General features: G+C 46.3%; 2 protein-coding genes across 2 annotated transcripts in view; one reads left to right on the top strand and one right to left on the bottom strand.

The window, feature by feature from the left end:
* RMND5A (required for meiotic nuclear division 5 homolog A) overlaps positions 1-5,585 on the top strand; it is a 65,056-nt gene extending 59,471 nt beyond the window's left edge. The window contains exon 9 of the mRNA XM_035001110.1: positions 903-5,585. Within this exon, the coding sequence (XP_034857001.1) occupies positions 903-966 (64 nt within the window). The 3' untranslated portion in view covers positions 967-5,585. The remainder of the gene's footprint in view (positions 1-902) is intronic.
* Positions 5,586-12,505: 6,920 nt separating this feature from the next.
* CD8A (CD8a molecule) lies at positions 12,506-19,343 on the bottom strand. Its single transcript, XM_035001109.1, has 6 exons — positions 18,747-19,343; positions 18,289-18,657; positions 17,582-17,692; positions 17,259-17,369; positions 16,366-16,396; positions 12,506-13,844 (listed from the first exon to the last, which is right to left on the bottom strand). Exons 1-6 carry the CDS (start codon positions 18,892-18,894, stop codon positions 13,793-13,795), a joined length of 822 nt encoding a protein of 273 aa, XP_034857000.1. The 5' UTR covers positions 18,895-19,343; the 3' UTR covers positions 12,506-13,792.
* Positions 19,344-25,531: the final 6,188 nt, after the last annotated feature.

The following is a 25,531-nucleotide window of genomic DNA, read 5'->3' as shown; positions in this document are numbered from 1 at the left end:
TTAATTCAAAGAGTATATACATTTAAAAGTTTTTTACCCATAATGGGCCCACCTTATTAAAAAAAAAAGTCTCAAAAGCCTATTTCTAGTTTAGGCAGTTAGAACATTTTTCATTGGAGTTCATTTCAGACCCGTTATGGTAAAGTCTTTCTTTTGAAAGAAGGGCCTGGCATGTAATGAAGCTACTTGTGCCCTTCCCAGCCCGTGCAGCAGCCCTGCTGGTGCTGCTGCATGGTGCCTCGAGCTTGCTGCTCCGTGCCGCCCTTCTAGGCTCCGCACCTCGTGTCACGTTTGCTGCACGTCCCTGCGTTATGACCAGTACCTTTGAAACTTGTTTAAAGACAGGGAAAACCATGGGGCGCCTGGGTGGCTCAGTCATTAAGCGTCTGCCTTCGGCTCAGGTCATGATCCCAGGTCCTGGGATCGAGCCCCGCATCGAGCCCCGCATCGGGCTCCCGGCTCGGCGGGAAGCCTGCTTCTCCCTCTCCCACTCCCCCCGCTTGTGTTCCCTCTCTCGCTGTGTCTCCCTCTGTCAAATAAATAAATAAAATCTTTAAAAAAGACAGGGAAAACCTAAACTTTGGAGGAAGAATTGGATTGACTTTTAAAACCGCAAAAGCAGTTTTCAAAACCGTTGTCTTTGTCTGGTTTACGAAACAGTTTTCACTAATTTCTGCAGAAGAGGAGCCTTCAGTTTAGTGTCTGGCTTGGTTGGTGTTTACTTGTGACCCTTCAGAGCTTGGCTCTTATATTAACAGAAAGCACAGTTAACTCTCAAAACAAAATACAGGTGTGTGTGTGTGTGTGTGTGTGTGTAATTGTTAGAGATATTCTATAGATGAGAATTGAATGCTCAGTACTGATCCTGTTCCTTGATTCAGTATTTTCTTTTTTGTCTTTAGATTAAAATGTCCATATTGTCCAATGGAACAAAGTCCAGGAGATGCCAAACAGATATTTTTCTGAAGAAATAACTTTAATTTGCAATTTGTAAGTGAAACTGAATTGTGGCGCATTTCAGAAGAGAACCGTTCCATTTAATGCAGCTAACTGAGGACTCCCGTGTTTATATAAGCTAATGCTCCAGAAACTTTGCCAACATTTTAGTGTACACACACTGAGGGGAGTGCTCCAGATGAATATTATCATAGGGCTTTATTATATTCTTGGTCTTCATTTTTGATCAAGTAAATACACCAGCAGTTGTCATTCAATGCAGGTTTTTGTACTTAATTATATGGTGATTTTTTTACTTTTTAAGAGCAGAAACAGAAATCAACCTCCCTGCCATGTGTTTAATATCTCTCCTGCTTTTACTTTTGTCATTTCTTGATAATTGTAAGGTTTGAGAATGTTTGTGAAAAAGTTTTACTTCCTGTTATGTATACATAATTAAATGAAAATTCTTCAGAAAAAGTTTGAAAAACTGAATTGTGGTTATAAAACTAATTTGCATTTTTTTTGCTTAAGGAAGAAAGCTGTGATAGATTCCCAATTTGCTTTTTGATGTTTTCCTCTGCTCCAGCTCTCACCAAGAAGTCAGCAGATGTGCATTTGAGCTCTGCTTGTAGCCCCAGCGGGCTGCCTGTTTCAAATTCCATCATGAATTTAGCAGGTTGGTGTGAGAAGTCTTCCCCTAGAACAGAGTGGAAGGAGTACTATTGTTTCTTTGCTTTTATTGCCAAGAGGTGCTTGTTTTAAAAGTGTGTTCAATAAAATGAAATTCTGAAGTTAGAGGTGTTCTTAAGTTAATATTTGCTCTCTTGGTCTTGGTAGCCCTATTCTCTGAAATCTGCCTTCAGGACTTGGCTGTCTGTTTCATTTGTATATCATTGCAGACACAGTGTTGTTTGTGTGTGTATATATGTGCACCGGCATCAAACATTGTGCATCTGGAAGGGAAGAAGCATGTTCCGGTCCTAATATGCAGTTACCAGACTCGTTACTTTAAATCCTTAAAGTTAGAAGTTAGCATATTTTCTGTAGTGCAGAGTATGTTTATTGCTGTTTTTGTATTGCCTCTCTTCTGCAAAGTGTATCATCTCATTGGCTGTGAATCTGTATATTACTCTGATGGATACAGATGATGATCTTTTCTCTTGTGAGGTATCTTCATTTAATGCACTGTCCAGAAATAGCCATGTGTAAGAGTCTTTCTCTGTATGATGAACGAACTACATGGAAAGGATTCTGTGGACATACTTCTGACTTACGCCCGTTAAGTCACTTCATTATGAGAAGAATGTTACATGGAAATCACCAAATATTTTGCAACTTTATTTCATCTGACATGGAACTGAACATCACTATAGGAAAACTTTGATAAGAAAACAAAGAAAGAAGAAAATACAGAAGGAAAGAGGACCCTGACACTTTGCATTTTAAACTGCAGATTGGTTTCTTTTGCAGGGAGGGAGAAAGCAGGTTTGGTGCTGAGTTCCCTAGAAAGTGTCAGCAAGTGCAGTCGTATACCAGCCCGCATGGTTTGTCCTGAAATGTTTATCTGGGAGAGCAGGGATTTTTGTCTCAGAGGAAAGGGGCACTGCAGGGAAGCTCTGCTTGACTGCTGTGTGTGGTCAGGCTTCCTCTGAGCGCTGCTGTGTACCGGGTGGGTTAGCCAGGAATGACGACTAGCCTGCTCAGAGTGCTTGCTCGGTCCGACCTCTGTCTTGCTGGCCCCACCGGGACTTTATCTCTGTGTTTCTGCTTTCCTGTTGAAACCCTCCCTAAAGTTTCCCCTCTCTCCGCTAAAGCAATGAAGGCGAAGAGCAGAGAGAAACTCCTTGGACTCTGTAAGAGAAGGTAGAGAATTCCAGGCAACTCTGGCTGAGGATGTAAACCTGGTTTATGACCTGTATTTCACTTTGAGTTACAATCCAGAGTATGGTTTTTGTTTTTACTTTTTTTCGCACTAGGCCAAATTTAGCTTTACTCACAACTTAGTCTCACCTTTCCACCTCAAACACTTAAAAACATTCAGGCTTCACATAAGATTTATACAATGTAGATGTCGCTTAAGAGGCCGGTGTAAATATTTTGGGGGCCAGACACTTCACATAGTCGGCTCAGGCCACTTTTAAGGACGAAAGCCAGAACTCTGCTTTGTCGCTCTCCCAGTGTTGGGAATCCTGTTGACAGTTTTCTGTGCAGCTCATGAAGCTTTAAAAAGAGCATGCTTTTAACTGAAGCATTTGATTTTACAGTTTCCTATGTAAGGTCCTTGTAGTCCTACTGGGCAGGGTAGGGCCAGAAATTTGAAACTCTTGATTTGACAATTTAACATGAAAATTACGCCTTGTGACCTTTAACTAACTGCATGGACTTAAACCATTGGTGACTAAATGTGAAGGAGAGGTGGATTTGAAAAGGCCAGACCTTAACCAAAGATGCTGAAATACAACATGTTGTCCTTTCGACTGTAGAAACACCTTCAGCAGTGGTGTCAGGACCTTATCGCTGAGGCTGTGTATGTCAGCAGCGCAGGAGGATGCTCTTTGTCACGCTCTGGTCATGATAGAGCCAAGGTTTTTTTAGAGTCAGACTCATTATAATAATATACATTGCAAACAGAGTTTCAGAGTGGTTTCCTCAATTTCCTTAGGAACCATTCCATTTACCAGTCATGGACAAAGGCCATGGGACTATGCTAAACCAATAAAACCTTATTAGAACCTTAGATTCTGATTTAGCCAGAGCGTCTGTGCTTTCAAGTACAATCTGAAGTACAGTGGCTAAGTTTGTCTTTCAATCTTTTTTCTCCTTAGTGTGATCATCACAAATACCATTTCTGTTATTTTGGTGGTGATTATGTGAAACTTCTAATACAAAAATGAACGGGTATTGGTGCCTCTTGATTTTAAAAATGTTGAAGAGAAGAGCCACCTCATGTTCATAGGGTGTGTGAGTATTTTGTGAGTGTATGAGCATTTAATTGAAAATAAGAAAGGTATGAAGTTAATCTTTTGATTTTTCTGTAGCAACTGACGTATACAGAGACACTAAAACCCACACCAAATTATGTGGGGAATGAGGATCCTTTTTCTCTCCAGGTAGTCCCACAGGTATGTAGTTTGTTCAGTATTCTTTATGTTGTGAGTTATTTCCACCTCAGTGGTTCAGCCTTTGGGACAACAGATATTGCAAAAACCAAGGACTCTTGGGTTATTCGCACAAGACAAGCTGCTGGTAGACATTAGCCCTCTGGTTTTCCAGCTCAACTTCTGATGAGTGGACTGACAGTAAAGCTGGTCAGTTTGCTTAGTCAGCAGACTCAGGTTATTTTCAGGGAAGGCATGGTTTGGTTAATTTCATCACTAGGATGTGTAAGGTGAAGACACAAACCAAATAGCTTTCATTACTTAACTCTACGTACATTATCCTTGGTAACACTAGAATGCTGTGGTCTTGAGGGAATGTTGGCAAGGAACACATACATAGAAGGTCTGGTGCTCCATAAGCCTGTCCAGCTGTGGTGGGGTTTTATGTGGTACCATAGTGTTTACCATAAGCAGGTACAAACTTCATGAACTGTTCTTACTGAACTATAATTGAGTAGATACCAAAAATAGAGTGACAAATGTATTTTAATAGCAGATGAGGCAATTAGTTTTAGGGTGAGTTTTCCGCTGTTGATTTTACTTCAAGAGATAGGGAGAGAAAACAAAGATTTGTTTTCAAGACATTTCCGTCTACAGTGCTAAACTGTAGTGAGCATATGCTTCATTTACTTCCAAAGAGGCAACAGCAGCTGGAATTGGCTGACAGCACAAGCTTTGTTTCGTGTTGTGGGTGAGGATTTACACTCTTATTTTAGCAGTCACTTCACGTTCTCCAGCAAGGCAGATGTGGGGTTCACTAGGACTTAGTGCCTGATCTTTTCTTTTGGGAAGGGGTGGGAATGAATGTAGCGGGGATGGGAGGGAAGCAGGAGAAGAAAATGGGAGTGTGAGTGAGCGTGCATGTGTCCGAGACTCACCGTTCCCCGCCCCCACCTGTGTCCAGCAAGGAACAGGCATTTAATGTATTTTGCTCACGACTGCAGCGTGCATGTATTTTTCTTTTTCCTCCTCCGTGTTTTCTAAACTTACACTAAAAGGATTCATCAAATCATCTTGTTCAGATGGCTCAGGATTGTATTTCTTTTGCTTACGCTGTGCTCTTGGGTTCTATAGTATTTCTATAATTATGTAACAAGAATAGTGTTGCACTGTAATCTATCATATAGAGCTATATGTATGGAAAATTTTGATCAGTTTTTTAAGAAATGTATCCTGTTTGCAAAGGCACAATAAAGTTGCATCTTATAGACTATAGGCAATAAAGCTAACAATAAACCTTATTTAACACAAACCATATTCATATTCTCTGTTCATTTGATTTTGGACAAAGTCCACCATATCCAGTAGTTTCAGGGATTTCATTTTGACTTAAAAAGTTCTGATATACCTAATTTATAAATTTCAGACTGATATAATAGAGTTTTGGAAAACTATAACAGATGCTTTGTTAATGTGTGTATTCCTATGTAAAACACATGGCTTCTCCTGTGTATATTTTTAAAAATTAAAGAAATGCACATTTAAAAAGTGTTTTGTGGAACCAGTCTGTATAAATGTGACAGGTCACAGAGGCATGAGGGAGGGAGTATGGAGGTGTCAGTTGTAAGAAGAGAACATTGCTGCCTGTGTTTGCTAAGGGTCTGAGTGTAAAGAATTTAAGAAAATAGCTTTGTCTCCATCCTGTCCTGTTTCTGTGCCACCAGCAGTGGAAGCCTCGGAGGAGGTGGCTGGGCACCATCCGCAGTTTCTAGGAGATTGCATTCATGTTTACAGGCTCCTGCACCCTGGGCATGCTGCGTCCTGTGGATGGCTGGGACCCGCTGGCTGGGGTGATAGCGTGTGACTGGGAAGAGAAGCCATGGAGCCGCTCCCGGGCTGCTGGTGGAGTGGGGCACGTACGGTCGGCATTGCCAGGGAGAAAACCGGGCTGAGCTGTCTATCCTGTTTAGTGACAAGCTAATGTGGTGGAGACCAAGAATCTGTTTTTGCTGCTTTTGTATATATTTTTTTAGACTCATTCTTACCTGAGATTTAGAATGTTTCCTACGTGGGAACAAGTGTGGGCCCCACCCAGTTGCATTTGGAGCCAGTGGCCCAGGTGGTCGAGGTGAGGCCTGGCAGGCCTGGCCAAAGATCTCCCCATCCATCCCTGCAGCATTTGGGGCTCTCTGGGACTCAACGTGTGATCTCTAGCAGCAGCAGCAGCACCTGAGAGCTTGTGGGAAATGCAGAATCTCAGTCCTCAGCCCAGACCTGCTGAATCCGAATCTGCACGCTTGTGAGAAAACTGGCTTCCCTTACAAGGGGCCTCTTGGATGCTCCCTATTTTGTGAAGTGTCCTCCCTCTTCAATGACAGGTAAGGATCACGTCTACCGAACAAAATTTACCCTTGATGACTAAGTCCTGAGTCATCAAGAAAAGTTAAATTTAGTGTGCTTTGAACTCTGTTTTAGTACTGTGATTTTAAAAACCAGTGCATTTCTTTAAGCATCCAGGCATTTGAAGGGGGTGCTGTATTTGCAGCATGGCAAAATACATTTCCCATCCCCTCCCCACCAAAATGGGCAAGGATGATCACCAAAGATGAAAAATAATGGATTTTTGTAATGGCAAGATAAAGACTAAAAATGCACCCTTAGACCGAACAGTAGCTTAGTGCCCTTCACCCCCTGGTAGGGGCTTGATGATAGTATCCTAGCAAACAGAAATGTCACTTCACAGAGGACCCACCTGACTTTGTTTTCTGGCACCCAGTAAGAAAATCTCATAACCCTGTATACACAAGATTTATAGTTCTGAAACACGTTTTACAAAACGAACGCTTCTAATTTGTTTTAACACTGATTTTTTTTTTTAAGATTTTATTTATTAATGAGAGACAGAGGGAGGCAAAGGGAGAAGCAGGCTCCTTGCTGAGCAGGGTTTTAATTTATTTGTTAATGTTCATCAAGACTCTTAAGTTAATTTTATGACCTGCTAATGGGTCATCGAGATCCACAGTTCAAAAAACCTTGCATTAAGGGACAATGGTAGAATGATCCATTCACAAAGCTACTTTGGGAAATCTCTGTCAAGATATCTATGATAGAAAGTATTTTATTCATTCTTAAAAAAAAAAAATCCAAAAACCTTTCCTTGTTGTGGAGTGTTTCTTAAATCCTATGAGTCTTCTATGCTAACAGATATACCTAAACATTATTAAGTACTGTCTAAGCAAGAGCTCCTGTGTTGTCCGAGAATTTTGAGTTTCCTTGGGAAGGTCAAAGTGCTTTGTACTAATTACTTAGAATCCTTTCATTTAATAACTCAAACAGATGTGTGTATGTTAAATGCAGAAAACATTTAACATACCATGGTATGGCACCTTCAGTCATTCAACATGGGATTTTTTTAAGTGCCAGGCATTGAGATAAAAGAGGGTACTTGGCGTCCTGGACCTTAGGGACTGCTTGCAGATAGAGAAAAGTAGAGCACCAAGCACCAAGGCCCTTGTAGGGAGGTTAGTTCCCACCAGTGACCTAACTACCAGAGGACGATGGGAGAGAAGAGAAGGGAGACATGCAATAAATTGTGTATTTTTAAGGGCCACTCTGGCTACAGTAGCATGAGAAGTGGTTGGGGAGGGGATGAGGTTAGAGCAGGGGAGGTCAGTACAGTAGGTAATTAAAGTGAATGTTGAGTATTTTAGGTCCTGTGTAGTATTGGGAATAGACAGACTTGGTCTCAGTAAGGACCAAGATAATGTATTAGTGAGTAATATAATGAAAATCTAGCAAAGATGTTTTTGTCATAAAATGTCAGTGCTCCGAACCCTTCTGTAATTCAGAGAAGCAATAAGGTGGGGATCTCTTAAGTGATGGGCTTCCTTGCTCTAGTGTTCTAAAATATATTCCCAAGTCTTTTTGTTGTCTACATTTTTTAGAAGGGTGAATTTTTTTCTTCTCTTTTTTTGAAGATTTTATTTATTCGAGAAAGAGCACATGAGAGCACGAGTGGTGGGGGAGAGGGGGAAGCAGACTCCTGACTGAGTAGGGAGCCTGATGCGGGACTTGATCCCAGGACCCTGGGGTCATGACCTGAGCTGAAGGCAGGCGCTTAACCGACTGAACCACCCAGACGCCCCTAGAAGGGTGAATTTCTAACTTCACACTCTCCTTCTGTTAGTCTCTACACTATGTGGGTTGTGTGATTTTCTGCCAATTTCTAGTCAGGAATGGATCTTTTTAACTCCATTTGAGGACTGCATTCAGCCACCGTGCAAGGGCCGCTGCGCAAGTAAAGGTCTTTGATGTCGTTTCCCCTCTAAAAGAAAAGTGTTCTTTAAGAGGAAGCCTGTTATTTGTCAGTGTTCAAGACTAATCATTTCGGGAGCTTTCTCCCCTTCTGAACAGGTTAGAAATGCATTTCAGGTTTCCTTCCATTCTTAAGACCATGTTGCTTTTGGTTGTTTTAGATCAGTGAGCTAATCAGCCCCAAAGAGGAATTTCACAGGAAATTATTAAATAGTCCTGAAAGCTTTGAGAAGTAGATCAGGAACTCTGGGCAGATGTCCTTTGACTTTACTGCCTGCCCGTGAGGAGTAGGCAGTCTAGGGTTTGTGGGCTGGCTTCATGCCGTCAGGGGCCCAGGCTCCTGTCATTCTCCACAGCCTTCATGGGTGGCCTCAGTCTCACTTCTTCGTAACAGTGCTCCAGGCAGGAAGGAGGAGGAGGGAGTGGGAGAAGCAGCGGCTTCCAGTTGAGTCAGCCCCTTTGAACGGGTCTTTCCCAGAAGCTCCGTGCAATGACTTCCTAGCTGCAGTTGGCGCAGGGAAGCCTGGGAAATGTCTGGGCACAGCGCCACCTGTCCCACCACGAGGGTTCTGCTGGTAGGGAAGAAAGGGCGACCGGTTGTTGGAAAGCAACCTGCAGTCTCTGGTACACTTGCCCGTGCCTCGGAGCCAGGAACAGATGAGATTTCGTTCGTGTGAAGGAATTAAGCCATTGGTACCAAGCAGTTGGTGCAGCCTTCCACCTGCCCTGAGAAAGGAGACAGGTGAAGAGTTAGCTGTCACGGAACCATCCCTTGAGCGGCATTTCTCGGCCCCTCATGGTATTCGCGTTAGAAGCAGGGCCCTCACCCTGACTGGAGACAGGATCCCATTTGTTTGGTTTCAGAGCAGGTGGTGACCTTTGTTTTCTACCTTGGCCTGCATAGGTGTAAAAAAATGGTTTTGGGTCCTTAACACTTGCGGTGGTACAGCATAACATGCACAGCTGTTGAGTCACTACGTCGTACCGTTGTGTGTCCACTATGCTTCAGTTAAAGAGAAGCAGATGATATTCAGGAGAGCAGAGCAGCTAGGCATTTGGGCTGTAGGATTGGACCTGAGTTCAAATCTGGATCCCACCACCAGGCTCTGGTGTGATCTTGGGCAAACGTTCAAAACTTCCGATGCCTTAGTGTTCTCATCTGTAAAGAAGAATGGTAATCGTGCCTACTTCAGAGTTCTGATGAAGCCCAAATGAGGCACCCAGGCCCATGGTGAGTGCTAAATAACGGGTAGCTATTATTTAAGTCACTAAAACATAAGAACAAATGACACCTACAGATCACAGCCACCTAAGGGAGAGCGGAAAAGGGGAATTAGGAACTGGCATGCAGAAGTGAGGTTGTCCAAAGGGATGGGGACTTCAGTAGGTGCTGAGAGGACAAACAGTAGGGCGCATGCTTTTTCTACTCTGCCAGCCTTATCCAGTTGCTCTGAGGATGGTAGAGCTCTCCCGCAGCAGGGGATGGGGGGATCTAGGGGGTGGCCCTCAGCATGTGAGGCTGAGGGGAGCTTCAGTGACAGAACAAAGGCTGTGTGTACCTGGGACTGAGCTCTCGAGGTGAGATGCGTATGAAGGGTTGTTCTCCTTAGCACTGGGATGCCGAGATCCCTGCGTTACATACATTAATATGTTGTCAGAAATGGTTACCCTTTCTGAGAACAGAAATTGGGAGAATCAGACAGAGGTGGCTGCATTCGGAGTGCAATAGATGCTATGCATCTATTGAAAAAAATGCAGTACGTTTTTTTCTTTTAAGATTTTTTATTTTTTATTAGCGTGCGCGAGAGAGTACAAGCAGGGGGAGCGGCAGACAGAAGGAGAGGGAGGAGCAGGGCCCCCACCCAGCAGGGCCTCGATCCCAGGACCCCAGGATCATGACCTGAGTTGAAGGCAGATGTTTAACAACTGAGCCACCCAGGCGCCCAGTATGTTGGTTTTCAGGATACATTTTGGTACTGTGTTCCAGGAGCTCTTCGAGGCACTTAAAAATACACAGAAACTCATATATTCTTCCCAACAACCCTTTGAGGTAGGGACTATCATTACCCCCATTTTACAAGCGGGGAAACCGAGGTTTTGAGACTTTAAGTCACTTGCTAGCGAACACAGGGTAAGTAGCAGAGCCAGGAAGCTGCTTTTAGAACTCTGCACTTAACCTAATCTAAGGCAGTTGTGGCCTCTGTCAATTCCTTTGGTGGAGAAACATAGCTCAAGCCTGCTTTTAGGAGCAGAGTAAGTGTTGCCTGCCCCTGGTGGTCACAATATGAGGGGGGGTGGAGGAAGCGGGGGGTAGAGGTTTGCACACGGCCAAGGGCAGGACGGAGGGGCAGCTTCTTGCTGGTGAAAAAGAGACTTCTTCCTGCCCCACTAGTTGAAGAGTCATGGGAGATGTTCAAGTGCAGCAGGGGTTCTCTGAAGGGCAGTTTCACAACTGGAGAACAAATGACAAAGTTCTTTCTTCCACAAATGGAATATGTTTTTTGTTAAATGAATGAATATTTATTCAATGAACCCCCAAGTTAACTGCATAACAGAGAAGTCGTTTCTCTACTGCCGGCTTTTCAGGGTCCAAAAAATGTGTCCTGGGCATCTTCCACATGGGGAAATTTGTAGAACCAATGCTTCAGGCTAGAAGCTGGCAAGTGAAATATGACTTGGACCTGAGGCTGCCAGCTTTGAATTGTCAGGTGCTCCTTCTATGTGTGCAGAATGAACAGTTGGATGTTTGTGGTCACTAGCAAGCCCTGAGCCTAAATTCACAGCCACCTTTAGCATGCTTTCAGCCTCGGCCTGCAGCTTTTTTTATTTTCTCCCTGGTCCTGAGGGCCAACTCTAATGAGTACCTTTTCCTATATTGATTTTTTTTAAGGATTTTATTTATTTGACACAGAGAGAGGACAAGTAGGGGGAGTGGCAGGGCGAGGGAGAAGCAGGCTCCCTGCTGAGCAGGGAGCCTGATGCGGGGCTTGATCCCAGGACCCCAGGATCATGACCTGAGCCGAAGTCAGACGCTTAACTGACTGAGCCACCCAGGCACCCCCTGATTTTTTTTTTAAGTAGCCTCCACCCTCAGTGTGGAGCCCAACACAGGGCTTGAACTCACGACCCTGAGCTGAGATCAAGAGTCGGACACCCAACGGACTAAGCCACCCACGTGCGGCACCCCCCGTGTTGATACTTTTAATCTCCAAAATAGCGTTTACTATTTTAGTTACGGTAAGTGAAACTTTTTAGGGGGTATGAGAAAATCAGTAAGTATTGGACCCTCTCCAAGCCTCCCCAGGGTGGCTTCCCAGCCACTCATCACCTGTGCTGCAAGTTAAGGAGGAAAAGCTCTTTTCCTGTCTTCACCCTGGCCCGGGTTCTTTGAGATGGGCCCTCCACAGCCATTCCCTCGAGTGTCTCCCATGAGGAGACTGGCTGTTCCTTGTCCCGCTTTCCAGGGAGCCCAGGGCACAGCTCCCACAGGAAGCCTCAGAGCCTGGAGCCTGCCTGGAACTGCGTCTCAGTCCCTGGAGTGGCTCCGGGTTCTGGTCACCGGATTGGTTTGGGGAGGAAGGGAGCAAGGGCAAGACTTTGTCTCACGGGAACTTTCTTAGCTTTCACTTCTGCTTTTTCACGCTTGAGGCACTTTTTCCTCTTGATACCTGTTCTTTTAAAAGTGCCTTGGTTTTAAAAATTAAGGTAGCAAAAGCAGTTTCAGGAGGGCAGGGAAAGTTCTCTGTTGGCCTGGTGCTGGCTGTGCGAGTGTGTTCACTTGATGATGTCTTGGAGGTGCTGTACACCTAGGATTTGGGCACTTTTCGGTATGTATCTTCTACCTCAACAAGAGTGAAGATTTTACGATTTATTACGAGAGGAGTATCAGCCCACCTGTTGCCACAAAAGAACAAAAGACAAGGTGATGCCAAAAGAGGCTAATCAGTTTAAACTGATGGGAAAATGGGGAGTCCACAGTGAAAGTGGGGACTGACCCAATAACTTTACTTATAGGGTTTTATCCTGAAGACACAAAGACGTGTGCAGAGTTTTGGCAGTGGTATTAGAGTAGTGAAAAACTGGAAACTGGAGAATTAAATGCTGAGTGATAGTTAAATAAGAGTGGGCACAATCGAAAATGGCGTGCTATTTTGTCGTGAAAAAGGACGCTGTCAATGTTTGTTTATTAAAGCCATTTATGAAAAGCAGAGCGCAATCTCATTTTTAAAAATCGGAAGTATATACTTCACATACATGCATAGAAAATCATCAGGAAGAATGTACACCACAATATTAAGAACGGATTACGCCTGAGGTAAAGAAGTATGGGTGATTCTTACTTCCTCATCTGAGTTTTTTCTGCCAGTGAGCGCTCGTGGCTTGTTCAGCTCCATACGAGAGGAAAGGCGCGGGTCGGGCAGCAGGTTTGGCTCTCCGCCTCCTCACCAGAGTCCGTTCTGTCGCAGCCCCACGTCTCCCGGTCGAGGGGAGGCCAGGGCCAGTGCTGGCAGCTCTGTAACAATCCCGCCTTCCCACACTGTCAGAAGTCCCTGATGTTCCAGGAGCCCGATCAGATATGGTATCGCAAGTTTGGAGGCTCAAGGGGACTTCTGTTCAACTGTACCGATGCTCAGATCATACTTGTCAAAGGGGGGGTGTCTCTCCTCTTTCATGGGCCCCTCTGCACTGTAGGGGCTGGGAGAGCAATTTTGCCTCCACTTGGGGATTTCCCACAGATTGTCTTTAGAGATTGAGTTTTTCATTTTCCAGGATTCAGTTTATCCCTTCCACTTTGAGGACTTCCTACCCCACGTAGTTCCACATTTCATTATAAAAAAGTCTGATATTATTCAACGACATTACGGAACTCTGTGAAAGGCAGAAGTTCTCTTATTTTATAACCTCCTTGGGGCTGCGGGTGCAGTCATGGGTCTATCACTGCTGCTCAAGAAATCACTTGTGCCCTTACGGATTGAGACACAGCACCCCACGCTGAGACAGACGCCTCCAGAAGCAAGACCTGAATGCTTGGAGGAAGAGCCCTGAGACTTGCTGTGACTCTCTTCAAGCTGCTCCCCATCCCTGGATGTCAACTGAAGAGGTCTCGACCGAGTCATGCTGAGCACCCCCCCACACCTCCACCCCCAGCTCTAACCGCCAGATTCTGAGAACATGGCTCGCGGTAGCTCTGGCCTGCCCACCCTTTACCCCAATGCGTGCACACAGTGGTATCGTAACCCTTGTGGTGTACTGTAGAGGTACAGTCTTGTTTCGTGTCAACTAAGGAAAACACATAAAGAAAAAAAGTCACCCTTCCCACCCCACCCCACCCCACCCCCCAAAAATAATAGAATGGATATATAAGGAAGGAAGGACTGTTGCTATTCTCTTAGAGTGCTGTTTGGTCTTGTGGTGGCTGTCGTACAGGGCCCATCTCCATGTTAGACGTATTTCTCTGAAGGGCTGGGCTTGCCTCCTGGTCTGACCATGGGCCTGAAAGAGAGGCAGATGACCGACCGTGATTGCAGCAAGAGCCCCCACAGCATGGTACTGTATCCATCCATGTCTCTCCGCCCGCCCCAGCCTCCCAGCCCCTGCAGGGTCTGTGAACTTGTTCCTGGAACACCAGCGTGGGACTGGGTGAATGACGTCAGCAACTCTGTCAAGGGCCTTACATTTGCCATCTTGCTGTCACAGCAACCTGAGGGTGGGGGGCACTGGGAAAGAGAGATTAGAGAACTTGCCCAAGGTCACATAACTAGGAGGCGATGGAGCCAGGATCTGAACCCAGTTAGTTTAGCTTCTGGGAGCCTTTGTCAGGGCACCTATGGAGGTGAGAGAAGGAGGCTGATAACCAAAGGTCATCAGTTGAGCTGATTCTCAGCCCCGGGGAGGATGTGAGCAAACCACCACCATCAGCCAAGCAGAACTACTTTATCTCACACAGACAACCAAAATTTGATGTCCCACTAAAAATGTGTGTTAATTCAGGACTGGGCTAGCACCTCCTAAATGGGCTGATTCATCATGAATGTCATGTCTATGCACACCGTCCTCCAAACCTCTCTGGAAGCTGAGCTGCCCTCAGTCATCACTGAGTATGTTAACTCAGGCATGTGGATCCCTCAGATGTGTTTACTCTGTATAGCTTTGTATTCTAGGGTTTTGCTCTCTGTTCATTTCAGAATGAGAATTTTCAGAGAAGATAGATAAGGGATGATTCTCCTCCAAAATCTCCCAACTGCACCCCAAGTACTTGCAAATGCTAAAGATCTTTCTTTGTTTTTAAAGGGTCTTTATCCCCTTGTTATACCGTTTATAATACAGGCATTGGAAATTCATTACATTTCCATTGTTAAAAATGATATGTATTGGGCGCCTGGGTGGCTCAGTTGGTTAAGCGACTGCCTTCGGCTCAGGTCATGATCCTGGAGTCCCGGGATCGAGTCCCACATCGGGCTCCCTGCTCGGCGGGGAGGCTGCTTCTCCCTCTGACCCTCCCCCATCTCGTGCTCTCTCTCTCTGTCTCATTCTCTCTCTCAAATAAATAAAATCTTAAAAAAAAAAAATGACATGTATTTTGGGACGCCTGGGGGGCTCAGTCGGTTAAGCATCTGCCTTCGGCTCAGGTCATGATCCCGGGGTCCTGGGATCGAGTCCCCGCATCAGGCTCCCTGCTCAGCTCTGCTTCTCCTTCTGCTCCTCCCCCTGCTTTTATTCCCTTTCTCACTGTCTCTCTCTGTCAAATAAATAAGTAAAATCTTTTAAAAAATGATATATATTTTTAAAAATAATAATGCTATATGAGATATTGAAATTGGATTCCTGCAGAGAAATACCAAGGAGTGTGAAATGCAAACCCTAGGTATAAAATTTGAAATATTCTCATCTACTGAAAGGAGCTGGTTATCCTTAAACATCCCCATCCCCCAAGCAGCAAGGAGCCTGAGCTTGGATAGAAGTTTCAGTTCTGATATTTGCAGTCAGTGTGGCCTTAGACAAGTCACTAAATGTCCTAATCCTCAATTTCCTCATCCAAAAAAATGGTGGTGGTGGTAACTACTTGAAAGATTGTTATAAAACTTGATATTTAAAAAAGAAATATATATAAAAAGGAACTGGTACTCTGTAGGCTTTTATTAAGTGGTGTATTATTTTGATAATCTGAGAGTCATCATGTCTCTGCCGTCTTGGGTAGATTTCCTGATCTGAGCCGCTAATCTGTGAGATGGGGCGATGGTATCTATCACATGGGGTTGCTGTGTGGAGAAGAGAGATCCTGAGTGTAACCCCCATCGCGGTGCAGGGCTAGAGTAGGGCTAGTTAGATGTTAGCACAGGCTGTCTCAGCCTAAGTTCAAAGGACAGAGGAGATTGAGGCTTCTCTTTCAGGCACTGGTCTTTGTTTTGCTTGTTTTTTCCTGATCATCTCAGAATGATCATGGGCTGGAATTGGATCAGGAAGTCACTTGGGCTGCCAGATAGCTAACTGCTCCTGCCTCTGGGTCCCTTTTCTTCCATTCTAGTCCTTGGTGGTAAATCAAGGCACTACAATGGCACAGGGAAATTAGGAGCCTAGGCAATTGTTTATTTGGTTCCCTGAAAAAGACTGGCTCTCAAAACACTAGTCTCTCAAAATCTACAACAAGGAAATAGAAAAAAAAGTTTTCTTAAGAAAACAACAAAACCAGTTGGATTCATCCAGATAAAGAGACCTCAGGTCTTTTGAGGAGCTAGGACCAATGGGGGGAATCCTTCAGATGGGATTTTTGGTGCTAGGCCAGAGAAAATTGAGATTTACGGAAGTCACACTGCTCTCCCCATCAGCCCAAACTGTGCTTCCATTTCCTTACCTTGCCAGCCTTGTGCCTCTCTTTGCTCAGGACTCTCTGCCCCCAGAATTCTACTGCTATGGCCTCTCTGGGAAAAGTTCCTGCCAACTTCAGCTTGGGAAGCTAGGACCTGTGCATAGGGTTGCCCAGGGTTAACAGGCCCAGGGGTTATAAAAGATTCACCTGGGACATTTGCAGACCCGTCTTCGGTTCCCTGAATAAGAAAAAGAAGGAGTAAAGTGACTGCCTCCCCAACACCGATAGTCCCCAAATAGATTTCCTCCTTCCCTCTTCCTATTTCTTTAGGATTAATAACTCTTGAGAGCCAGGTTAAGAGCTGCCTTTCCAGGGCGCCTGGGTGGCCCAGTTGGTTAAGCGACTGCCTTCGGCTCAGGTCATGATCCTGGAGTCCTGGGATCGAGTCCCACATCAGGCTCCCTGCTCGGCAGGGAATCTGCTTCTCCCTCTGACCCTCCCCCCCCCATGCTCTCTCTCTCTCATTCTCTCTCTCAAATAAATAAATAAAATCTTTAAAAAAAAAAAAAAAAAAGAGCTGCTTTTCCAGCCCTCTTCTCATCAGTTCTAAAAGCATTGCAAATAGAGATGTGGGTTAAGATGGGTTAGTACAGTCACCCACAGTGGGACCCAAAGTAGTAGGGGGTTCACTGGGAAATGGCCCAGGGTAAATCTCAACCGGTCACGGTTTTGACCCAGTCTTCCTGGGCACTAGTCCCAGGGCCACAGGGGCACACCCTCTCCCGCTGGCGTTTGTAATAAACCAGAAACTGCACTCCCTGCAGCCTTCGCTTCACCAAGGGAACACAATTCTGCTGCCGCTCCTGGGATAAGGGCTCTATCTTCCTAAAAAACGTCCCAGAGAGTGGAAAGAGGAGTGGAAAGCGGTTTCTCGAGTTCTGTCTCCAGGAAAGAAATGGACTGTGCCTGACCCCACAGTGCAGCTCAGGTCCCAGAAATTTCCATCCTATCTCCTGGCAAGGGCTGCCTGGAGCAAGCAGCGCCCGAGGAGGAAGTGGGGCAAACCGTTTCGCCCCACTCCACGCGCCCCTAGAACTTACTGTGGTTGCAGATGACGGTGATGACCAGTGACAGGAGAAGGATGGCGCAGGTGCTGGCCAGGGGTGCCCAGATGTAGATTTCACAGGCGAAGTCCAGCCCACTTTTTTCCACTAAAGACGCCGACGTTTAGGAGCTGGCCCGGGATCCTCCAACCCACACCACCAGCTGGGGCCTGTCCCTCGGGTCGGGTCTCGGTTTCCCCACCATTTGGACAGCTTTCGGCTCTACCTCCAGGATCAGGGCTGAGCCTGGCAGGGGCTCTCCCCGCGGTCCGCACCGCCCCTGGCGGGTCCCAGTCCCGGCACCCCTGCGCCCGTCTCACCTGCGCTGCCCGCCGCAGGCCGGCAGATTCTCGGGCGCAGAGACATCGGCTGCGACGCGTTGGTGGGCGCCCGCGTGGGTAGTCGCGGCGCGGGCGTCGGGGTGGGCTTGACTGCGGGAGAAACAGGGCGTGGTTGGAGTCGGGCAGGGGACATCGACGCTAACCCTCCCCACCGCTTCGCGCGCCTTTGCCCAACGGGACGCCTCCTTCGCCCGCGCCGACCTCTGCACTCAGGGAGGGGAGATGAATTGGGGACCTCCAGGATTCGCGCTCACCCCTTCGCGGCGCGCGCCGCAGCCTGCTGGGTCCCGGGCCCGGCCAAGCGCACCAGGCGCCTCGGACCGGAACGCAAGAGCCCGCTCCCCGTCGCCCAGCCTCTCTCCGGGGCTCAACCTGCAAGCTTGTGGGCTTGGGTTGATAGCCGCATTGTAGTGACAAGCCAAGGCAGGCCCACAGAATTTAAGTAACTGCCCAGGAGCAGACAAGCCCCCGAACTCGAGCCTAGATCCGCCGGACCTAAGAAGCCATCTTCAGTACCCCCAGCCGCATCTTAGCCTCAGTTTCCTTGTCTGTGAAGCAGTATTAAGTAGCCGCCACCCCCAAGGGCGCTAAGAGGTTCAAAAGCGGGACGTCCGTGTCAAAAAAAGGGGTTCAGAGGTGAGCCCTAAAACCCACACCGAGAGGTGCCGCGCCCCGGGCGCCCGGACCTGGCAGGAAGACCGGCACGAAGGGGCTGAAGTACAGCATGGAGTTGTTCAGGACAGAGCAGAAATAGTAGCCTTCGTCCTCCTTGCGGAAGCGCTGCAGGGTGAGGTTGTAGAGGTTGTTATGCATCCTCGTGCCCGAGATCTGTTTGGGGTCCAGCCCTTCCGCCAACTTGGTCCGGCTTGGGGAGAGGTACATGAGGAAGACGGGGCGGGCGGCAGGTTCATTCTTCTGGTAGAGCCAGGAACAGCCCAACGCCTTGCTGGGCAGCAGCACCTCGCACTGCAGCTCCACCTTCTGAATGTCCAGCTGTGCGACCACCGTCGGCGGCGACATGCGGAACTGGATTGGCCCGGCGGCCGCGGCGGCATCTGCGGGCGGCAGGCATCGAGGCTGAGCCCGGAGCCCCGCGCTCCTCGTCTGCCCCGCCCCCCGCCCTCCCGGACGGTCGCAAACTCACGGAGCAGCAGGGCCAGCGGCAGGAGCAGGGCGGTCACCCGAGAGGCCATGGCGCGCTGCGCGCGGCGCGACGCGTGCGGACTCGCGCTGGAGCGGGTGGGACGCGGAGGGGGGAAAGTTGCGCCCTTCGGCCGGCCGAGGAGCCCCATTTCGCGCTCGGAGGATGTGATGTCACCCGAAGCCCCGCAGAGGAGAGTCGCCCTCTTTTTCGCGGTTGCCACCTTCCAGCCCAGGGAGGAGGCTGGGGTCCATGATCTGGGCCGTCAAAGCGGGCTTGCAGGGCAGCTGGGGACGGTTAAGAGCTGCGGGCTTGAGGATGAAGAAAAAGGCTCGCAAATGACCTTTGGAAAAGGCTCTCTTGTGGGGACGGCAGAGACAGAGGGTAAAGAGAGATTACAAGAGGCGAAGAAGGTGAGAGTAAGCAGGAAAGCAGGGTGTCCACTGCCTTTGTAGTCACTCAGAATGGCTCTAGCAAGATGGGCACTGAAGCTTGGGGAGGGAGAGGCGCTGGTGACTTGCACAGGTCCCCAGCAGGGTAGTCTGGTGTTCAGCAGGAGGGAGAATACCAGGGGGCAGCAGCTACCTGCCTTGTGTGGGACTGGAGTCCTCTGCTGACCACACCCTTGGAGATTCCTCCCCACCGCTAAACATCACCATACAGCCTCACATTTTTTCTTGGGGCCACTGCAACAGCCTCCACATGAGTCCATCTCTTGGCCACACCTTCAGCCACCCTGCCATGATCATGATTCTCACAAAGGGGATCTGACAGTGTCACTCTTGCAGCCTCCTGTGACTTGTAGGACTGGATGGAAGCTGAAACATGGCTTGGCTCAGAGCCTCTGGGTGCTGGCTCCTCCTAGCCTCTGCCCAGTCCCCTGGCCCTGCATTCTCACTGAACTTGACGTTGTCTAAACTCTGGACTCCTTGCCTTTGCTGTTCCCTTTGCCTGAAATACCATTCTGTTTAACCCCTGGCCCCAGCTCCAGTGCTGTAGGACGTGGACCTCATTCCTCTGTATCCTTGGCTTTAGGCGCTTGGCAGGGACACGTGTGAAGCCTGGGTGAATGCCTGGGTGGAGGCAGTTTTCCCTCTCAGGCTCCGGCACATCATACCCCCTTCCTTCTTAGCCATTGCTATCCTGAAACCTTCCAGCCCCAGTGAATACCTGCCTCTCCTTTCTTCAGGGTGCCCGAGCCTTCCCACTTCGAATCCTATAATGAATACACCTCACACTGTTGCTACTTGATTCTAGAGTCAAGCCACGTGGCATTATCTGTTCCATGTGTCTGCCCCATCTGTGGGTTTTGCCTGATGAGGACTGTGTTGCAGACACCCCTCCCCACCATGTCATATCATAGCTTGGGCTGAGCTGTGTTTGTAGAACTTAAATGTTGGATGGGGCTTTACAAAAAATTATTACCATTTCTTTTATTTCAATGTGTGCTCCCCCCCCCCTTCTCAAATCATTCAAGGTGCTTACCCCTATGTAAGGGGTAACATTTAACATATTTTATTTTATTTTAATTCCAGCGTGGTTAATGTACAGTGTTGTATTAGTTTCAGGTGGACAGTAGAGTGATTCAACACTTCCATCCATCACCCAGGGCTCATCACAAGTGCCCTCCTTCATCCCCATCACCTGTTTCGCCTCCCCTCTGGTAAGCACTAGTGTATTCTTTATAGTAAAGAGTCTGTTTCTTGGTTTGTCTCTCTCTCTCTTTTTTTCCTTTGCTTACTTGTTTTGTTTCTTAAATTCCACATGAGTGAAATCATATGGTGTTTGTCTTTCTCTGACTGACTTATTTCCCTCAGCATTATACTCTCTAGCTCCATCCATGTCGTTACAAATGGTAAGATTTCATTCCTTGTTATGGCTACTAATAATACATGTATAAATATACCACATCTTCTTTATCCATTCATCTATCGGTGGACACTTGGGCTGCTTCCATAATTTCGTTATTGTTAATAATGCTGCTGTGAACATAGGGGTGCATGTATCCCTTTGAATTAGTGTTTTCGTGGTTTTTTATAAGGACTATTTATTTTAGAGAGAGAGAGAGAGCGCGTGCATGAGTGGGGGGAGGGGCAGAGGGAGGAGAAAGAGAATCTCAAGCAGACTCCCCACTGAGTGCGGAGCCTGACACAGGGCGTGATCTCACAGCCCTGAGACCATGACCTGAACTGAAATCAAGAGTGCTACCACCATTCACAAAGATAAACTCAAAGTGGATGAAAGACCTCAATGTGAGACAGGAATCCATCAAAATCCTAGAGGAGAACATAGGCAAGTAACCTCTTGGACATCGCCCACAGCAACTTCTTTCAAGATACATCTCCAAAAGCTAGTGAAACAAAAGCAAAAATGAACTTTTGGGACTTCATCAAGATTAAGCTTCTGCACAGCAAAGGAAACAGTCAACAAAACAAAGAGGCAACCCACAGAATGGGAGAAGATATTTGCAAATGACACTACAGATAAAGGGCTGGTATCCAAAATCTATAAAGAACTTCTCAAACTCAACACCCAGAAAACAAATAATCAAGTCAAAAGTGGTCAGAAGAGATGAACAGACACTTCTCTGAAGAAGACATACAAATGGCTAACAGGCACATGAAAAAATGTTCATCATCATTAGCCATCAGGGAAATCCAAATCAAAACCACACTGAGATACCACCTTACACCAGTTAGAATGGCCAAAATGGTCAGGGAAAGAAACAACAAATGTTGGAGAGGTTGTGGAGAAAGGGGAACCCTCTTACGCTGTTGGTGGGAATGCAAGTTGGTACAGCCACTTTGGAAAACAGTGTGGAGGTGCCTCAAAAATTTAAAAATAGAGCTACCCTATGACCCAGCAATTGCTCTCCTGGGTATTTACCCCAAAGACACAGATGTAGTGAAAAGAAGGGCCATATGCACCCCAATGTTCATAGCAGCAATGTCCGCAATAGCCAAACTGTGGAAAGAGCCGAGATGCCCTTCAACAGATGAATGGATAAAGAAGATGTGGTCCATATATACAATGGAATATTACTCAGCCATCAGAAAAGATGAATACCCAACTTTTACATCAACATGGATGGGACTGGAGGAGATTATGCTAAGTGAAATAAGTCAAGCAGAGAAAGTCAATTATCATATGGTTTCACTTATTTGTGGAACATAAGGAATAGCATGGAGGACATTAGGAGAAGGAAAGGAAAAATGGGCGGGGGGAATTGGAGGGAGAGATGAACCATGAGAGACTATGGACCTGAGAAACAAACAGGGTTTTAGAGGGGAGGGTGGAGGGGGGATTGATTAGCCCGGTGATGGGTATTAAGGAGGGCACGTACCGCATGGAGCACTGGGTGTTATACAAAAACAGTGGATCGTGGATCACTACATCAAAAACTAATGATGTACTGTATGGTGACTAACATAACATAATAAAATTAAAAAAAAAAAAAGAGTGGGTCACTCAACCGACTGAGTTACCCAGGCGCCCCTGTATTTTTTAAAAAATATTTGAGAGAAAGAGAGAGCAGGAGCAGGGGGAGGAACTGAGGGAGGAGAGAGAGAATCCCAAGCAGACTCCCCACTGAGCTTGGAGCCCAACTTAGGGCTCGATCCCAGGACCCAAGACCATGACCTGAGCCGGGGAAATCAAGAGTCAGAGCTCAACTGACTGAACCACCCAGGTGCCTCTGTTTTTGTAATTTTTTGGGTAAATACCCAGTAGTTTGATTATGGGATCATAGGGTAGTTCTATTTTTAACTTTCTGAGGAACCTCCATACTGTTTTCCACTGTGGCTGCACCAGTTTGCATTCCCACCAACAGCACAAGAGGGGAACATTTAGCATTTATATATTTAGAAATGTTTTTTAAAGTGTCTTTTAAATTACAAGAGTTATGTTTTCTTGAAAAACTTCAAATAATACAAAAAAACCCCCACAAAAACAAAAACAGGGAAAATTCCCTTAGTTTTCCTCACTGTCATCCATTCTCCAGAGAAAACCACTGTGACAGTTGAGTGTGTCCCTCAGCTATGGTCTGTGCATAAACAGATGTTTATACGTCATTTTATTTTATTTATTTATTTATTTATTTATTTGTTTATTTATTTATTTATTGAGAGGGAGAGAGAGCATGAGGGGCTGGTAGAGAGAGAAGGAGAGAGAGAGAATCTCCAGCAGGCTCCCCACTGAGTGTGGAGCCTGAGGTGGGGCTTCATCTCACGACCCTGAGATCATGACCTGAACTGAAATCAAGAGTTGGGCACTCAACCAACTGAGCCACTCAGGTGCCCCTATATGTCATTTTAGACACATGGGGTTGTACTACACATGGATTTTTTGCAACCTCCCTTTCTTAGCTAATAGTAGAAGAATGAAAGCTTTTCATATCAACACATGTAGATCTACCTCATTCTTCTAAACGGGTGCATTTTCTATGGGTGTTCCATAATTTAATTTTCCTGTTAATGGACATTTAAGTGGGCTGTAGTAGATACAATATATCTGTATCATTGAGGACTTGCTCAGTACATGTTACATTTTCAAATGGAAGATGAGGGATGCTGGGGAAGGAAAACCCTTTGTAATGATAGTTATAACTGTGACTCACAGCATATAGCATATAGATGTATGCATGCACGTGTGTGTCCCTGGCTGTGTAGACACAGTGCTGTCCCTTAACCCACATGACTGAGGGTGACAAGGAAACAGTCAAGTCCAGGCTGGCCATCTTGGTCTGCTGAAAGAGAGCTGCAGCTGGCTTGGAGGCCTTCCTGCCTTGCAGCTAAGAAAAGTGTCAGCCATGGGGGAGGCAGTCCCTTTGTACAGAGCATGACAGAGGGTGTGTGTGTGTGGGGGGGGGATGCCAAGACATGTGAAACCTACCAAGGAGGTTTTGTGACCCCAATGATATTTTTTACAGAATGTGGTGGATTCTCAACACAACCACAACGACATCCGCCTCGCAGCAGGTGGGAGAGCAGATGCAATTTGTGAAAATTCTGGGGATGCTTGCTTGCAGTAGGGCCAGGTGTGCAGAGGGCTGGGTGGGGCCTGCTCCTCACTGCCAGGTGAGCTCCCATGCCGCATGCTGCGGCACTCACGTGGGAGGGCATGAAGGCATGGGAACTCCTGCATTCTGTCAAGCAAGGCCCTTATTTTTAAAAACATCCAGAGAGAGATAAGGTAAGAGAGTAACCAGTTTCTGTGCCAAATTTAAGCAAGTCTTTGTTTCTCTTGAGGTGTTTGTTCTTAAAATATGGAAATAAAGTAATCTTAATTTACATGAATTGAAGGCATTCGGAACACATAACCTGGCAGGGCAGTGGTATGAGATTCATCAGGGCTCTGACCCTCGGCTCCTAAGACACTGACTGCAGGTGCAACTTGGAATCAAGGGCCTGCTGCCTCCTCTTGCCAATCCTAGACTGTAGAGACAATACTGTCTCCTTGGAAGGAGTTAGCTTGTTTGGGTCTAGAAAGGCCCTTGAGTTCTAGAGTTAACAGGGCCTTGCTTTATCTCCATGACAAATACCTGTCAATTCCACCCAATTGTGCCACACCCACTTTTTCTGGAGAATGTTTCAATATATAGAAACATTGTCATACTGTATGTCTTTGAGTTGTGTTGATACATATAGATTTAGTTCATTTATTTTAAATGCTGTATAGTAGTCTTATCTTGTGAATATTCCACAGTTCAGTGGTCCTCAAACCAGAGTATTCATACCCTGTGGGAACAAGGAGTCTGGCTGTCTTTGGGGATACACGTTATTTTAAGGGGCTCATTTCCCAGAACTTCAACTCCCATTTGTTCTCTTTCCTAAGACGGATCTGCCCAGGAGCAAATGTCTGTGTCTAGTCTTCGTGCTGATTTTCTTTCCCCACCTCCCTTTTCATAATTGCTCTTCTCTTGCTTTAGAACAAAAAGGCAGACCTGCTACCCTCCTGTTCGTTAATTTGGTGTAATGCCCAGGAGGTGCAAAACTCTCTGGGGCAACAATCAAAGGGAAACACCCAGATATTTTTCATTTCATGTCCATTCCCTTAGTTGTGAATAAGCATTTCTCCTGAGGAAAGTTCCCGAGATCCTGGCAAAGAGGTTGTCTGGGAGAAATGCTGGAGCTGGGCCACCTTATGGCCAACTCCTGGCCCTCATCACTTTACTCACCTCTCTCTGTAGAGCTAGAATGCAGAAGCCAGATGGTTATTATGGGATGTGTGCTCATTCCTAGCATATTCATCAGCATTGCAAAAGGAAACACACTTTCTTTTTTAACACAAGGTCTGATTTGCTAATTGGTTTGACACTGAAGACTGACTTTGCCAATGAGGTTAGTTGGCAGCATTTTTATTTGCAATGAATCAAATGAGGTAAAACCTTAGCTCCAAATTTGTTTTGATGAAAACAAAGTTTAAAGTCTATGATAAAATGAAAACATTAAATTAAAATATTGTTTGGCAAATTTGTGTTGAAATTAAAAATATTTCTATTTCCCCCAACCCCTTCTAAGTTCATCAGTGAAGGCAGTTGCTTCTAGGTGAGGTAAGAATGGTACAGTTCATAACTGCCGAATAGACATTGGTAAAGCCTATTTGAGTCCGCTTCCAGAAACTGAGAAGTGAATAATTCTAAAGATGGTAGTCAATCCACTTACAGGTCAGTGGTTCCCAAGTCTTTGCTTTCAACACAATTGAAAGAAGACCTACTAGAGTTGGCAGCTGTTATGGATTGAATTGTGTGTGTCCCCCTGAAAATCATATGTTGAAGTCCTAACGCCCAA

This window comes from Mirounga leonina, unplaced genomic scaffold (assembly GCF_011800145.1).
Source record: "Mirounga leonina isolate KUSES-001 unplaced genomic scaffold, KU_Mleo_1.0 Mir_125, whole genome shotgun sequence".
In the NCBI taxonomy this organism is placed as follows: domain Eukaryota; kingdom Metazoa; phylum Chordata; class Mammalia; order Carnivora; family Phocidae; genus Mirounga; species Mirounga leonina.
Note: the sequence above shows the minus strand (reverse complement) of the source record. Positions and strands in the feature narration are given on the sequence as shown.

Bases quoted from the DNA above. Each gene is read 5' to 3' on its own strand.
- CD8A (XM_035001109.1), bottom strand. From the start codon at position 18,894: ATGGGGCTCCTCGGCCGGCCGAAGGGCGCAACTTTCCCCCCTCCGCGT. The intron at 18,658-18,746 runs GTGAGTTTGCGA...TGCCGCCCGCAG, and splicing joins GCCGCTGGCCCTGCTGCTCC to ATGCCGCCGCGGCCGCCGGG. The intron at 16,397-17,258 runs GTAAGTTCTAGG...TTTCTTATTCAG, and splicing joins CACCGTCATCTGCAACCACA to GGAACCGAAGACGGGTCTGC.